Source organism: Hemiscyllium ocellatum, chromosome 19 (assembly GCF_020745735.1).
Source record: "Hemiscyllium ocellatum isolate sHemOce1 chromosome 19, sHemOce1.pat.X.cur, whole genome shotgun sequence".
In the NCBI taxonomy this organism is placed as follows: Eukaryota; Metazoa; Chordata; class Chondrichthyes; order Orectolobiformes; family Hemiscylliidae; genus Hemiscyllium; species Hemiscyllium ocellatum.
In genome coordinates, this window is record NC_083419.1 from 46,211,105 (window position 1) to 46,228,429 (window position 17,325).

Here is a 17,325-nt window from a genome sequence, read left to right on the forward strand (position 1 = left end):
CTCATCAAAAGGAAGAAGGCAGCTTACGTTAGGTGGAGGAAGCAAAGATCTAGCACAGCTTTTGAGGATTACAGGCTTGCTAGAAAGGAGTTCAGAAATGGGCTGAGGAGAGCCAGGAGGGAGCACAAGAAAGGCTTGGCAAGAAGGATTTGGGAGAACCCAAAGGCGTTTTACTCATACGTGAGAAATAAGAGAATGATCAGAGAGAAGGTAGGGTCGATCAGGGACAGTGCAGGGAACTTGTGCATGGAGTCTGAGCAGATAGGAGAAGTCCTAAATGAGTTTTTTGCTTTGGTTTTCACCAAGGAAAGGAAACTTGTTGTAAATGAAAACTTAGATGAGATGGGATACAGTCTTGACCAGATCAAGATTGATGAAGATGATGAGCTAGAAATATTGGAAAATATTAAGATTGATAAGTCCCCAGGGCCATACCAGATTTATCCTAGGCTGCTCTGGGAAGCGAGAAAGGAGGTTGCTAAGCCGCTGACAAGGATATTTGCCTCCTCACTCTCCACAGGAGATGTACCGGAGGATTGGAAGGAGGCGAATGTTGTTCCACTTTTCAAGAAGGATAATAGGGAAATCCCTGGCAATTACAGACCAGTCAGTCTCACGTCAGTGGTCAGCAAAGCTGTGAAAAGAATTCTCAGGGATAGGATTTATGACTATTTGGCAAAGGATAGTGTGATTAAAGGCAGTCAGCATGGCTTTGTGAGGGGCAAGTCTTGCCTCACAAATCTTATTGAGTTCTTTGAGGAGGTGACAAGACAGGTCGACAAAGGTCGAGCAGTGAATGTGGTGTATGTGGACTTCAGCAAGGCATTTGATAAAGTTCCCCATGGTATTTTCATTCATAAAGTCAGGAAGTATGGGATACAGGGAGATTTGGCTCTCTGGATTCAGAATTGGTTGGCTGACTTGGATGAGGAGGTTGAGGGGTGGGTTAGTAAATTTGCAGATGTCACAAAGGTTGGAGGGGTCGTCGATAGTATAGAGGGCTACTCCAAAGCCACCACATTCTTTCCTGTAATGTGATGACCAGAAATGTATGCAATACTCTAAGTTCCACCTAACCAGTCTTATAAAGCTGCAACATGACATCTTGACTCTTGTACTTCGTGCCCTGACCAATAAAGGCGCGTATGCTACATACTTTCTTTACCACGCTCTCTACTTGCAGGAAGCCACTTGCAGGGAGCTATGGACTTGAACCCCATGATCTCCCTGTACATCAATGCTGTTCAGGGACCTGCTATTAACTGTATACTTTTCTTTAACATTTGATTTCCCAAAGTGCAACACTTCACACTTACCCAGATTAAACTCCATTGGCCATTTCTCTGCACATTATTCAGTTAATCAGCTAAGTGGTTGATACATAGGTTTAATTTTTTTCCCACTTTAACATTATATTCTGCAGGTAGTGAAAGATAGTTTATTAAAACATCCTTTTTTTCAGCTTATTATTATTAAGGACATAAAGTACAGAATGAGATGGCTAGTAGATTTGAAAAGTTATTACCCAGCAAGATCAGTCAGATAGATGGGTGACTGTAAGGAAAGCTAAGAAGATAGTTCAAAAGTCTCTGGTAGCTATTCCTTTATCAAATAGATCTTCAGCTTTTGGAACTGCTGAAGGGGATAATCCTTCTGAGGAAAATGGAAGAACCAGTCAGTCAGTTATTGGACACTTAGAAAGATTCTTCTGTTAGGCAGCATTTGACAAGACTTAATAGAATTATTGTTGTAGGGGAATCTCCTGTCAGGGGCGTAAACAGGAGATTCTGTGGCAGTGAACATAAATTTAGGATGGTTTGCTACTTTCCTGTTGCTAGGATAAAGGATATCTCTAAATGTTTCAAGCATATTGTTAAAAGTGAGTTTGAGAAGCTATAAATTATTGTACATATTGGTAGCAATGACAGTTTTAGGAAAAGATTAAAGCAGTACAGAGTGAATTTAAGAGATTGGGTAGAAGCTTAAAAAATAAACCTTAAAAGATAGTAATCTCTGGTTTACTCCCAATGCCAAACTCAAAAAAGGGAAGATTAAAAGGAGATAAATCAATGGCTGAAGAGATGGTGTATTGTTCAGGAAATCAGATTTTTAGACAATTGAAATGTCCTTTGGGACAGAAAAGACCTGTTCAAAAGGATGGGTCTAACTTAAACTGGAAAGGGACAAATACCTTAGCAGGGAGACTTTATGCTGATGGAGAAGTGGAGTGGAGGAATTCTAAGTAGTGGTTTAAATGGAAGGATTGATGGGGAAGAGAGCAAATCAATGTGAGGAGAGCAAGTCAATTAGGAAAGAAAGACGAGAGCTTTAGTATGTAGTAACTCTAAAGAATTAAATTGCATTTATTTCAATGTAAGAAGTCTTACAGGTATGGCTGATGAACTCAGGGCAATTTTAAAAACATGGGATTTGGGATGACATAGCTATTACAGACACTTGGCTGAGACATGTACAAGAGTGGCTGCTCAATGTTCTAGCTTTTAGATGCTATAGGAAAGGAGGCAAGAAAGGGTGGGGGCATTTTTGATTAAGGAATATATTACTGCTGTAACTAGGGAAGATATTTCTGAAAAATTGTCCAGTGAATATGTGGGTTGATATTACAAATAAGAAAGGACAGATCTCTTTGATTGGATTGTACAAAAGGCCTCCCAATAGTAAGAGAAAATTTTAAAAATAAGAAGGGAGATCTCAAATATATCTCAGCATAACATTATAATAAGGGGGGATTTTAATTTTCCAAACATTGACTGGGGCAAGCAACCATAGTGTTAAAGGTTTGGATGGTGAAGAATTTGTCAAATATTTTCAACGAAATTTTCTTTATCAATATGTGGATGCCCCTAATAGAGAAGGAGCTAAACTAGAACTTCTTCTGGGCAATAAGGCTGGGCAGGTGATTGAATTAAAAGTGGGAAAACACTTTGGGTCCAACACCCATAATCCTATTAGTTTCAAAATGATTATGGAAAAGTTTAAACCTTCCTTAAAAGTTAAAGATTTTAATTGGAGTAAGGCAAAATTTAATGATATGAGACAAGAAATTCAAAAGTTGATTGGAGGAGACTGTTTGCAGGTAAAAGGATGCCTGGCAAGTGGGAGGGGTTCAGAAGTGTAATGATGAGACTTCAGAGGCATTTTGTTCCTGTTAGTGTGAAGGCTAAGGCTGCAAAGATTAATGAACAATGGATGAATAAAGATATTGAGGTTCTAGTCGAAAATAAAAGAGAATCTTGGTTTAAATGTAGAAAACTGGGTTCAATTGAATCTCTTAAATCAATATAAAGAGTGTAACGGCATTCTTAAGAGAAAAATCAGAAAGGCAAAGAGGAGATATTAGATACCATTGGCAGGTAAGGTTAAGGATAATCCAAAGAGATTCTATAAACGCATTATGAGCAAGAGGATAATGAGAGGGAGGGTAGGGCCTCTTAAAGATCAAGGAGGTCATCTTTGTGCTGAACCCAAGGAGATGAAAAAGATACTAAATTAATATTTCACATCAGTTTTTATAGTGGAGAAAGAAATGGAATCTAGATATGCATAGAAATAAAATTTGATGTTTTAAAAACCGTTCACATTACAGAACAGGAAGTTCGGGAGGTCTTAGAGAATATAAAGGTGGTTAAATCTCCAGGACCTGATCTAGTGTATCCCAGAATGTTGTGGGAAGTAAGGAGGGAATTACAAGACCCCGTGCAGAAATATTTCCGTCATCTATAATGACAGGTGAGATGCCTGATGTCTGGAGGGTGGCTAATGTGTACCTTTGTTTAAGAAACATTGTAAGGAGAAACCAGGGAACTATGGACCTGTGAGTCTGACTTCAGTTGTGGGTAAATTGTTGAAGGTGATTATAAAATATAGGATTTATGGACATTGAGAGGCAAAAATTAATTAGAGATAGTCAGCATAGTTGTGTGCCAGGAAAGTAGTGTCTTACAAACTTGATTGAGTTTTTCGAGCAAGTTACCAAAAAGTTTGATGGCAGAGCAGTTGACATTGTTATTTGGATTTTAATAAAGCTTTTGACAAGGTTCTGCATGGTAGACTAATTAGTAAAGTTGGACACATCAGATTCAGGATGAACTTGCCAGTTGGATACATAATTGCCTTAACGCCAGGAGACAAAGTAATGGTGGAGGGTTGCTTTTTGGACTGGAGGCTTGTGACCAGTGGTGTTCCACAGGGATTGGTTCTGGGTGCTCTTTTATTTGTCATTTATATAAATGATTTGGATGAGAATATAGAAGGCATGTTTTGTAAGTTTGTGGGTGACACCAAAATTGGTGGCATAGTAGACAGTGATAAAAGGTTTTCTAAGATTACAAAAGGATCTTGCTCGAATGGATCAATGGGCTGAAAAATGGCAGATGGCATTCATTCTGGATAAATACAAGGTATTGCATTTTGTACACAAACAAGGGTAGGGCTTCTACAATTAATGGTAGGGTCTTGTGTAGTGCTGTAGAACAGAGGGACCTAGGGGTGCAGGTACATCATTCTTTAATGCTTGTGTCACATATAGACGGGATGGTTAAAAAGGCATTTGGCACACTTGATTTCATTACTCAGTCCTTTCATATTGAAGTTGACATGTTATATTGAGATTGGAAAGGACATTGGTGAGGCCTGTTCTGGAATACTGTGTCTGTTCTGGTCACCCAGTTATAGGAAGGGTATTATTAAGCTGGAGGAGAGGTTTCAGAAGTGATTTACCAGGATGTTGCCGGGTATGGAAGGTTTGAGTTATAAAGAAAGGCTGGATAGGCCAGGACGTTTTTCATAGGAGGTTGAGAGGTGACCTGATAGAAGTTTATAAAATAATGAGAGGTATAGATCAAGTCGATGGTAGTTGTCATTTCTCCCCAAGATGGGGAATTTCAAGACTAGGGGGTACATTCTAAGGTGAGAGGAGTGAGATTCAGATAAGACATGAGGCAATTGTTTGACACAGAAGATGGTTTGCAAGTGCAATGATCTTCCTGAGGAAGTGGTGGTTACAGGTACAATTACAACATTTGAAAGACACTTGGATGGATACATGAATAGGAAAGGTTTGGAGGCATTTGTGCAAATGGGAGTAGTTTAGTTTGAGATTATGTTTAGCATGGATTGGTTGGTCCAAAGGGTCTGTTTCCATGTTGTACGACTTTATGACTATTATCTATAATCCTGTTTCTTTTGACAACCTTCTATATTATCCACAACTCCACTGATCTTTGTGTCATCTGCAAACTAACTCACCCATCTACGTTTTCATCCAAATAATTTAGTATGGATCACTGTGGAACACCAGTAGTCTCTAATTTCTAGTCAAAAAAAAACCCTTCCACCACTCCACTCTGCTTCTGTGAGCAAGCCAATTCTGAATTTAAGTGGCCAAGTCACTATGGATCCAGTACATCTTAATCTTCTGCTGGAGTCTACAATGAGGGACCTCATCAAAAGCCTTACTAAAATCCATGGAGACAACATCCACTGCCCTATCTTCATTGTCACCTTTGTCATCTCCTTGAAAAATTCAATCAAGTTAGTGAGACATGACCTGCCCCACACTGAGACATACTGACTGTCCCTAATTAGGACATGCTTTTTGAAATGTGCATTAATCCTATCCCTAAGAAGTCTCTCCAAACACTTCCCAATCACTGAGGTGAGACTCACCAATCTATAATTTCCTGAATTGTCCCTATTTCCTTTTTTGAACAGAGGAAAAACATTAGCTGGTTACCAGACCTCTGAGACCTCTCCAGTGGCTAGTGAGGATACAAAGATCTTGGTCAAAGCCCCAGCAATTTCCTGTCTTGCCTCTCTCAAGAACCTGGGATAGAGACCATCAAATCCTGGGGACTTATTCACCTTAACCCTCTCCAAGAGACCCAGCACTACTTCTTTCTTCATCTCAAACTGACCTAGCAAATTAGTTCCAAACTAATCTCACTATCCACTATATCCTTCACCTGGGAGAATGCCAATGCAAATTACTCATTTATGATCTCACCAACATCCTCTCCTTCCAAGCACAAGTTCCCTCCTTTATCCTTCAGTGGTTCTACCTTCTCCTGAGTTATCCTCTTGTTTTTCATCTGTGTATTGTGTATGCACAACATGCGCACTCCATCCTCTCCCAAGACAGAGCGGGAACTATTACAATTCCAACTCTTCACTCTGACATGCATGATCACCCTGAATCCCACACACTACCCAATTTCCTGGATTTGCACTGCTGTTTTTCTGTGGCTTACTGATTAAAATTAAGACACAATGCTCAACTGCACAGCCACACTAAACATGTAATACTATTTTGATGTGATTACATCAAACTCTATGGTACTCACATGGAAATTTAGCTTAATATTCAGTTTCTATTTTGATGTCCATGTTGCAGTGATGGAAGGCTTAAATTCTTATAGGCTCCTGACAGCCTTACCCCCTACCTCATTTCTTCCATTGTACAACACCATCCTGTACTGAACTTTGCCCACTTGCAAATTTTATCTCACTCTACGGGTGGCACGGTGGTTTGGGTGGCACAGTAGCTCAGTGGTTAGCACTGAAGCCTCACAACACCAGGGTCCCAGGTTCAATTCCAGCCTCAGGCGACTGTCTGTGTAGAGTTTGCACATTCTCCCTGTGTCTGCGCGAGTTTCCTCCAGGTGCTCCGGTTTCCTCCCACAATCCAAAGATGTGCAGGTCAGGTGAATTGGCCATGCTAAATTGCCCGTAGTGTTAGGTACATTAGTCAGAGGGGAATGGGACTGGGTGGGTTATTATTCAAAGGATCGTGTGGACTTGTTGGGCCGAAGGGCCTGTTTCCATACTGTAGGGAATCTAACCTAATCTACCATAGTTTCCTGGCAATAACATTATATTTGGCAATTTCAATCCTAACACCTAAAACATTTGAAAGTTAGAGCAAATTATGTTTCTGTTTTTTAAATGGAATCCTTTAAATATAACTTGATTTAGATAACACCCCACTCAGAAGCATGTTTTCAGTTTGATAATAGTTCCCCAATTACTACACATATTTTTGCTCCTTGAACCAGTTCTTAACTTCCTCTGGGTTGTAAGATGTAAATCATGGTACATATTCCCTTAAGCTCATGCAATATTAACACAGAGCTTGAGAGTTTGAATATAAGCAATCAAAATTGTCAATTTTGAATATTACTTCTTCAAAACAACCAAGCGGGTTTGTCAAGCAGGATCCTTCCCTTCAAAAACATTACATTTTCTTCTATCCACGAGTGACTGGCAATATTATACAACCATAAGATTAATGATTCTGTTTTGAGTTTTGTCACTTTTTTTTTCCCAATCCAATGGGACTCTGTGTTTACCATTTTTAAGATGACCATAAGCACTTTGTGTATTCTAATCTCACCTCATATCCTGATATTTGCCTTTGGGATTTAATTGGTTTGAACCAGTCTCTGATCAACCCAACAAACTGATTAAATTACCCAGGAACTCTCCTGTGATGGGCAGCCATATTATTAGTGTTTCCTTTAGTGAATACTTCAAGCAGCAAACGTTTAGTAAACATACATTATAGCTGTGAGATTAACAAAAGCTGACCAGTTGTTCAAAAAAAACACTTGCACAGTCCCAAACGACAATCCAAAAATGACCTTGAATATTATAAAGCAAAACAAGTAATTATACAAAAAGTCCAAGGGGACACATACTTGTAACTTAAAACGTTCTTCCTCATTGGAGGAACAAAAAAACACGAGTATTCAAAAGGTTGAAAGGAGGCTGGATTAATTAGGCACAAAAAATATTCCCAGAATGCTTTGTGTCTTGCAATATTTTCTCAAAATTGTGTTGTTTTATAGGATAGGTTTTTTCCCCACATCTTAGAGTTCACAATGGATCAGCTGGTCAATTCCACCCCGCCTGAATAAACTCTCCCACATTCTGAATGGATACAGATGGTTATCACTGAGCCACCGTGTCGCCCCACTACTTTGTTATGTGAACAAAGTAGTGAATCAATAATGAAATAACCATCAAAAAGATATTAAAACTACTAATATCAATTATAAAACATTAATTAAGCTAATAAATGCTAATGTTTTCTAGAAATACACTGCTTCAAAAAAAGACTAAATTAAGAAACATTCATTTTCCCTTAGAATGTGGAGAAACCCTATCTCTTGCCCATCCCTGAGATGTGGTTGTATACATTCTAGAGTAGAGTAGCTTTTTGTCATTTCTACCATATACAACTGTAAAAATGAGACAGCATTCCTCCAGGACCAAGTGTACTAGATGATCAGCACAAACTACACACTCATACACGCCATAAAGTGCATAAGAAATGCAAAAAAACGCAAGTTACCGTGTAATAGAAGAATGATGGATAATCCATATTTTTCCAGCAGCAATTTGAAGAACTTCAGATGGGAAGAAGTCCGATCATACTATGTTAAGGAGCCTGATGGCTGAGAGGAAGAAAGTGTTGCACAGTCTGGCCACGTAAGACCGAGTGCTCTGGTATCTTCTGCCAGATGGCAGGAGGGAGAAGAGTTTGAGTGAGAGGTATTTGGGGTCTTCCACAATGCTCTTAGCCTTTCGGATGCAGCATGTGGTGTAGGCATTATTGATGAAGGTATCCCAAAATGCTATCACGGATGGAAATTCCAAGATTCTGATTTAAGGACAGTGAAAAAACTGATATGCATCAGTAGTTTTCACACTAGTGTGTCGAAACAAGGTGAGGAGCGTGCCATAGAATTTTCAGCAAGCAATGCTGCTTTACCTGAGCTTCAAGATTGCATCCATGCTCGTAATCACCTCCAGAGCCTTGATGGCTATTATTGAAGCCAGTATCTGCTGAGATCATGTGCCCCTACATTGATTGCACATGCACAAATCTCCAGAGCCACATGTGAATAGATTTCTGATAAAGGTGTGTATTGGAATGGTTTGTCTCATTGGAGTATGTCTTGATATTAAAAAAGGTTTGGAATCACTGATAAATATTCAAGTTGCTACTTAGGTGACAGTGTTCCCAAAACATTGACTATCAAAAAAGACAAAAGCAGCAAAATCACAGCCTGTACTAACCCACAGCAGGCTCTAAATAACATCCAGTAGGAGAGAATGTTTGCAGCACGTGCATTCCAGTCCATCACCATTCAAACAATAAATAATGCAACTTTTTCCCCAATAATCAGTGGTACTATCATAACAAAGTCTGTCAGAGTCAATGTTGAGAGTTACCAATGACCAGAAGTGTTCCCAGTTGTTTCAACACAGAAGCAACACAAAATCTAGTTAGTCTGTAGTAAGTGGCTCACCTCCTGGTTACCAAAATCCTCAACATCAGCTACACGTCTCAGGTTAGGAGTGTGATAGAATACTTACCACTTTACTGGATGAATCCAGCTGAAATAACACTCAAAGTTCAAAACCAGCCAGGTCAGAGCAGTAAAACATTTAAAATTAAAAACACATTTTTTTGAAAGTTACTTTCAATGCACTGACTTGAACCTAAGTAGTAATGGACTTTAGTGAACAACTTTGCATTGATGTAAGAGTGGCAATGTAACTGCAGTGTAGTTATTTTTTGTTTAGGCTGTGTAATCTAGGCATGACATATAGCTGAAACCAGATGATGAAGATACAATGAGGCAAGATCCATTGGTTTTTTTTATGTGTTTAATAATAATCTTGAAATTTTATTTACATTTGATTATTTGAAGTAGCCACTATTATGCAGAAAGTGTTCAGTCTTAATATTTCACAACTTCCTTCCAATACTGTTCAAGACTCCTCACTATTTGTCTGAAAATATATGACATAACCCAACATCAAAATGCTCATCAAAATCACAAGTAAAACAGGGGCAGCACTATGGCACAGCGGTTAGCACCGCTGCTTCACAGCACCAGGGACCCAGGTTTGATTCCAGCCTTGGGCGACTGTGTGTGGAGTTTGCACATTTTCCCTGTGTCTGTGTGGATTTCCTCCCACAATCCAAAGATGTGCAGGTTAGGTGAATTGGCTATGCTAAATTGCCCATAGTGTTCAGGGAAGTGTAGGTTTGGTGCATTAGTAACAGGTAAATGTAGAGGAATGAGGTTGGGAGGGTCAGTGTGGACTTGTTGGGGCCGAAGGGCCTGTTTCCACATGGTAGGGATTCTATGATCTCCTATGATGATCCCCTGAGATTCAGATGTTCACATATATATCAGACTGAGCTCACTAGGTTGCTCATGCACTCAATTACTTATTCATTCTCATTAACTCACTGAGCCACCAGTGTGTTCATGCATACAGTGCTCTAATTCATTTACATGCTCAGAAGTTGGTAAAATTAAATAGTGTGCATAAATTCTCATCCTTGATGTTGGGGGTTGGGGGTAGGGGGGGGGAAATGGGGGGGTTGCGGGCGGCACAAATTATGGCAGGGCAAAAATATCAGTCCAAACTGTGATTCACCTTGACCTCCATTTGAGTTCGCCAGCATTAGGGATGTCAATCTCCAGTCAATTTAATTCACTCCAGATGATAGCAAGAAATGACTGAAGATACTGCAGAAGGTTATGAGCCCTGACAACATTCAGCAATAGTATTCAAATCTGTTCCTCAGAACTAGCAGTGCCCCATTCCAAGCTGTTCCGATATAGTCACAACATTGCTAGATAGATGCCAGTAGTCAATGTGAAAAGTTGACCAGACATGCCCTGGCCATGGAAAAAACAGGACCAATTCAATGAAGCCAATTACTGTCCCATAAGTCAACTCCTGATCATCAGCAAAGTGATAGAAGTGGTAACTGACAGTGCTATCAAGTGGCAATGCTCAGTAATAATATGCTCATTAATACCTGTATTCAGTGTGGTTTCCACCAGACCACTAAGTCCATTAGCTTGTTAAAGCTTTGCTCTAAACATGGACAAAGAGTTGAACTCCAGAGGTGAGGTGAGGTGAGAGTGACTGCTGTTGATATCAAGGTCGCAGTTGACTAACTGTGTCATTTGGTAATGTGTCAATAACAATCTGGGTATGGTGAATACTCTCTGTTCATTTGAAATATACCAAGCACAAGGGAAGATGGCTGAGGTTGAACCAAGATGATCCATCGCAACTGGTGCAGTTTATAAGGTCAATGCCCTAGGTCCAACTATCTTGAGATGCTTTGTCAATTAGCTCCCATCAATCATAAGGTCAGAATTGTGGATGTTCACTGATGGTTGCGCAATTTGTGACACCATTTGTGCCTCCTCAGATGTTGATGCAATCTCCGTCCATATGCATAAAGAAAGGGACAACTTTCAGGCTTGGGTTGATAACCGGCAAATAATATTCATGCCACGCAAATGCCAAGCAATGACCATCTCCAACAAACAGAGTAGAAACAGAGCCTTTTAACATTCAAAAGAATCAAGAACAGGCCAGGGGCTAGGAATTCTACATGAGTAATTTATCTACTTTCTCTCTGTCTACCGTGTTCAAAATACAAGTCAGCAGAATGATAGAACATTCTTCACTTGCCTGGATGAATATAGTTCCATCAGTATTTAAGAGGTTCAACACCATCTAGGATAAAGAACCCACTTGAATCCAATACCTTCAATGTTCACTGCCTCTACCTCCAATGCACAGTGACAACAGTGTGTACCATCTACAAAATGCACTGCAGCAACGTACTAAGACTCCTTTGACAGTAGCATCCAAATTCATGGCCTCTACCATCTCAAAGAACAAGGGCAGAAAATAAACGGGGACACCACTGCCACAAGTTACCTTCCAAGCCACAGATCATCCTGACTTAGAACAATATCACTCTCACTGGGTTCAAATTGTTGGGACTCCCTTTATAACAGCGCTTTGGGTGTACCTACATGTGGACTGCAGCAGTTAAGAAGGCTACTCACCACCACCTCCTCAAAGACAATTAGGGCAAGGCAGAAAATACTGGCCCAGCCAGTGACACCCATACTCTGTGAAAAAACTAGAAGATGCAAACTCAGAGGTGAAATCACCTAAAGTATATAATTAGGTAAAAAGTATAAACTAACGTTGTTTCTGCTTTGCAACCCATTGTAACTAAGTGAAATTTAAACATTGCAGATGCTCACTCTTTAAATTCTTATAAATAACAGAGGATCAGCAGTCTATCAGAATACTAGAGAGTGAAGTTCTTCCGGTGCAGAGAATTTTTCGTTCAAAACTTCCCAGTTTGAACTGTGATGAAATATCTCACAGTGGTTCAAGGGGGAATAAATGCCGAGGAGGAAGAGGAGCGTGGAGAATAAAAGTAGAGGAGGAAGAAAATTTGTATTGAAATCATGCTTCCTCATATACAGGCATCGAAAAGTACTTGACAATTAATGAGGTGCTTCTGAAATGTAGTATGCTGCTAAAAGAAGCATTGTTAAAAGGGTAGGATTTGAAGGGAGAGTGGTGAGGAAGTAGTGAAGGGGTTTCCAGAGGTAATTCTGAGGTCTCGGGATAGAGATGAGGTTTTTGAGTGGAAAACCCTGCAGAAGTAGGAAAGTATTCGATCAGGCAGGGGTTAATGATTTGAATTTTGAATTTAATGTTTTGGAAAATAGTGAGCAACTTTATTCTACACATTTCCTCATTTTTGGTAAGCATATGAAAATTAAACATCTGGCTCAGATGCTTTGGGTGCATTAAGTTTGTTATTTTTAATGGACCGCTGAATAGGAAAGATAGATGTTCATGCGGCTTCATCAGGCATTTCTTTTGTTTGGCAGTTTCCCCTCTGCTGAAGCTGATGTACATTTTACAGACAACCCGCTAACCTCCAGCACACTGTCATTATTCATGTGAGCCCAGACCTAAGTGCTGGCAGGTTTCCCTGACCACTGGTGGCCACACAGCCGAGCCCATTCCACTACCCACCCAACATTCAGACAAATGCACTATCCAATAGAGGTCTCCGGGGAGTCATCTGCAACTTGGCTCGTTTCCTCTTCTGGAGCCCAGGAATGTGAACGGAAATCCCTGCACAAATTTAGCACTGGCTGGGAGATTGAACTCTCATCATTTGTGGTCGGTACGGTGGAATTTCACACCACAGTTCCAACTGGTCCAGATCAAAATGCCTCAAAGTGGTAATGAGAGATCGAACAAGTGAATCGGGATTTCTCAATACTGAACACGGATTGGGACAAAGACAATGGGTATTGGGATTGAAGTTTTTCTGTCATGGGAACAGATGGTACATTGAAATTGAGTAAATGGAACAAGATTTCTGTGGAATGGGCTGACTGGTTATAAATTAGGGTTGTGCAACTCGATCAAGATTTATATATAACCGGAAATGGGTGATATTTTGCAATTTAACCCAGGATTAAACAGTTATCGATCTTTTAGGCGGTTAGTTTTTCTATGTCAAATCCTACTGCTCTTCAGCTAAAACCCTCACGATCGAATAGAAGTGCCATGTGCTGACTGGCTGTGACCCAGTCACTTACCCGGTCAGAGAGGAAGTGTTCCCCCCCCCCAAGTTACAGACTGGCCTGCACTTACAGCGTTCCGCCAGCGAGAGGCAACATTCGCTACAGGTTCGCTCTGGGATTTCAGCACTTTTTGAAATCCGATCGTGCGAATTCAGGAAGTTCTGCGGATGAATGAACTTGGTTTTGCATCTGAAGAACCTGGATACGATTGGTTTTTCTGGAATCTCCCTACTCTCTGCTTTGCTGCATGAAATTCAGCCACTCACATATTTCAAACTTCATTGTTTTGCCCGTAAACCACTCGCAGTGGGTTCACTTTGGGGCATATCACAGACCGATCATTTCAACAAATATTTCCGGTGAAAACTGGCGAATCGTTTAATTTAAAGAAAAGACTTCTTTACAGTTGTAACGATTTTTTTTGACCGAGCCCCGGTACATAGTTACGACGTCTGATCTGAGATTATTGATAACGTGTTGAAGACTGGGTTTTGAATATTGGTAATCGGTCGGGCAGGCTCCCCTCGTTGTCCAAGAATTTAGAGAATTACTTGCACAGATAAACCACTCAATTGTAGGTCTCTCAGCGGATCCAAAAGAATTACTTTCAATTGAAAACAAAACAACCGTGATCCATGAGTAGTCTGTGGGTAACACTGTGAGAACAACAAACTGTAACAAAACACAGTGCTGTCATCTCTTTCTTGGGTTTGTATAAAATTCCTAAAGACCAAGCACTGGCAACAGTGTCCACCTCGAAAATACAGCCAGCCCTGCGGTAAGACCGGCAGTGAGCGGAGGATGGGCCGGCAGTGAGCGGAGGCGACAGTGGCGATGGAGCGGCAGTGAGCAGCTCTGAGTGAAAAGGAGGGCGACTTGTCTGAGCCAGGGCCCGCAGACTGACTGCGAGCAGATCTGGTTTTAATCAACAATACTGAACAATATCCCCTTTCTCTGAACCATTTCGAATACTTCCCCACTTCACCTATCTCCAGTGTGAAAGAACTGGAAAGAACTTTTACAGCAATTCAAAAAATATTTGGGTCTTAAGTGCTTTTTAAAAGTCTTAGAAAGGTAGCTATTGTTTAATATGGTAGTTCTAAATGCTTTCGATAAAAAAAAAACCCTGGGTTGAGCATTACTGGCAGTTATCTAAGCGGTCTACGGTGTTTAGTGACAAACACCATTCGCACTCAAAGATGTAACGGGTGTTCTCACAAAGTCTCCGCTGTGAGGAAATCCCTGAAGTGCTCAGGGCTGCTGGTGGAGCGCGACATTTTGCGAGCGGTCCTCCCGAACTCGGCTGTTTGTTTAAAGGACTTTCTGAAGTGATCTAATGAGCCAGAAAATGTGTTGCAGCGACGGACTGCTCCGGACAGAATGTGGGACTGGACAGCGTACACCCCCACCCCCTCAATCAGCTGGCCGAGGGAAGGGGGGGCAGGGGGTGTCTGGAAACCGACTCTGGGCCTTTCCGCTGTGTACACACACACACACACACACAGATGGATCACCGAGAGAGGCTGTCACTTCCTCGGCTTCCCTATCCGTCCCGTTCAATCCAACAGCCAGTCTCAGCCCCACGCCAGCTGGGAGCTGCACTCGGGACACTGCCTGGCAGAGAAGCCCGTGTCAAAGCGCTCTCTTCACTGGTTGCAGTGGAGACCTGTATTTTGTTGGGGAGGATGGATGGCAAATGCCCTGAAACGGAGAGTCCATGAGCTGGGTGTCTCGAGAATGACCGCCCAATAGTTTGGTCCGGAAAGCTGCTGTCCGGAGATGGACCTCACAGTTACATTCACACTTTGACCAGTGTGTGCCGGAACAGGACAAACTAAACACGGTTAAAGTTGAACTAATGTACAGTCTGGAATACAAGGTGGTAAAGTGTTTGTAAAAAAAAATACAAGGCACCGATTGAATGAGATATTGAAAGAAAGTTTAAACGACATTCTGCTTTAGCTTAAAAATTTCTTTCCAGGAGTTTCTGTTTCAAGTCTGTTGAAACCACAGATTCAATGAAATGCTTTTGAAGATGTGAACTCAGATGTAAAGAAAACGAGACTGACTAGGGACAGTAATGAGATTACTTCCATTGGGAACATGTAAAGGGAAGTGAAGCATGTAGGGAAAGGTAGGGTCGGGAGGATGGGTGATAAAGATATCTTAACGTTCTGTCTCAAAACCCGCAAACACAAACTCCAAACAAAGTCAAACAAATAGCTATCTGATGCGAGGATTACACAGCACCCGTCCTGCAGCACTCCGCGGTGAAATACAAACAGCAACGATCTGACCAAATCCTGCAAACTAACCTTTCACCTCCATCCACGGCGCCTCTCGTTCAGTTTAATAGGACTCGCTTCGTGAAAAGAAACGGGGCAGAGGAGCGGTAAACACTCACCTGCATTTTCAGGGTCAGGATATCCCGGCTAAATATCCAGGCTGCTGGGATTAATCCGAGTTGCTGTGATGGGCCGTATCGAATCTAACTGTCAGGGTGAAGCAGTCAGGGGAAGGACGGGCGGAGCGGTTGGTCCTCAGGAGCCCAGGGCAGATAAAAGAATCGAGCTGGACTGGGTGAGCATTGCACCTGTTAGTGGAACTCTTTCAGGTTTAGATCCATAACTCCACCCCAACTCCAGCCCACGACAGGACCCGTGCTCCTCAGGCTCTTGCTCTAACCCTTGAACTCTGCTTCTCAATTCCCCCCTCACACAGTTGGCTGATCTTTTTTTTAACACTGCAATATTGACACTTGGCGTCCTCTACCTCTTTCTCCCACTCTTGTCCCGTTAATGGAGTTCGATGTAAGGTTTGCAAGCCTTGTCCTTCGGTTTTATATTTGATTTTAATGTTATTTGACTTTCCCTCTAGCTGCAGTCTAGTGTACTTGAGGGACAATATTTTTTTTGTCAAATGGAGTGCCACTTCATCAGTGTGAGAGTTTGTCTGTTGCTGTGTGCCAGTCTGGTCTGTCAGAGCCTTGTAATGTTGGAGCGCGGTTCAGCCATTTCACGATCAACTCTCACAGGGATCGCTTATGAAATGCTGAAAACGGGAATCCACTCGAAACAAGTCGGAGAGAAAAGAAAACCACAGAAGGAGCTCCTCCCCCAAGTGTTCGGTCTGGTTCAGGTCTTGCTAACGTTCTCTAGCGGCAGTAAACCGATTGAATGGTGACTTGTGCGCCGAGCTCCGGTCACTCGGCTCCCCACTCGAGTTCCCAGTTTTCTCCAACTGGTTACTTTGGATCACACATACACCCCTCCGTTTGACTAAGTAACTCATCCAGCAGTCCAAGAACTGCGTCCAACCGACGTCCACTCTCAGTCGGGGCCAGGGACAGCTCTGAAGTGCACCAACTCCTGCAAAACTTATTGTAAAAGTTTTCAAAAACTTTTTTTGTTGTTGTTGCCTTTCTAAAGAAGAAACTCCGCTTTATCTTGGTGGCGCTTTCTCTCTCTCCCGCTTGGATCAGTGAAGGCTGCTCCGGTTTCTGCTTGGTTCAGGGGAGACGCTGTGCTGGCCTTCCGTCCTGTGCTGAGGGTCGCTGGCGGAGGGTCAGGCTGCTCCACTTGGACTGAGCACTTTGACAAAGCGCAGCTCCCGAACTCCCACTGACACTGCTACCTGAGACCCAGCACCGCGCCTGCGCACTGCCCGCCTTGCGCACAGCCCATTGGCAAGTTAACGCCTTAAAGCGAGACTGTCCCGGATCTTTCAATATCAAGTAAGTCACACACAAAAAACAAACACAGCATTACAGTTAAAGCTTCATTTAAAAAAAAATTATAAAGCTGGAGAGTAGAAGGAGTTAGCATCTGCATATTTTATCTGAGCTAAACCACAAAAT

At 41.7% G+C, this 17,325-nt stretch overlaps 1 protein-coding gene across 1 annotated transcript in view; it reads right to left on the minus strand.

The window, feature by feature from the left end:
* Window positions 1-17,106, minus strand: part of wnt5b (wingless-type MMTV integration site family, member 5b) — a 145,122-nt gene extending 128,016 nt beyond the window's left edge. Inside the window, exon 1 of the mRNA XM_060839882.1 lies at window positions 15,874-17,106. Coding sequence (XP_060695865.1) covers window positions 15,874-15,879 — 6 coding nt within the window. The 5' untranslated portion in view covers window positions 15,880-17,106. The remainder of the gene's footprint in view (window positions 1-15,873) is intronic.
* Between the last annotated feature and the right edge of the window lie 219 nt (window positions 17,107-17,325).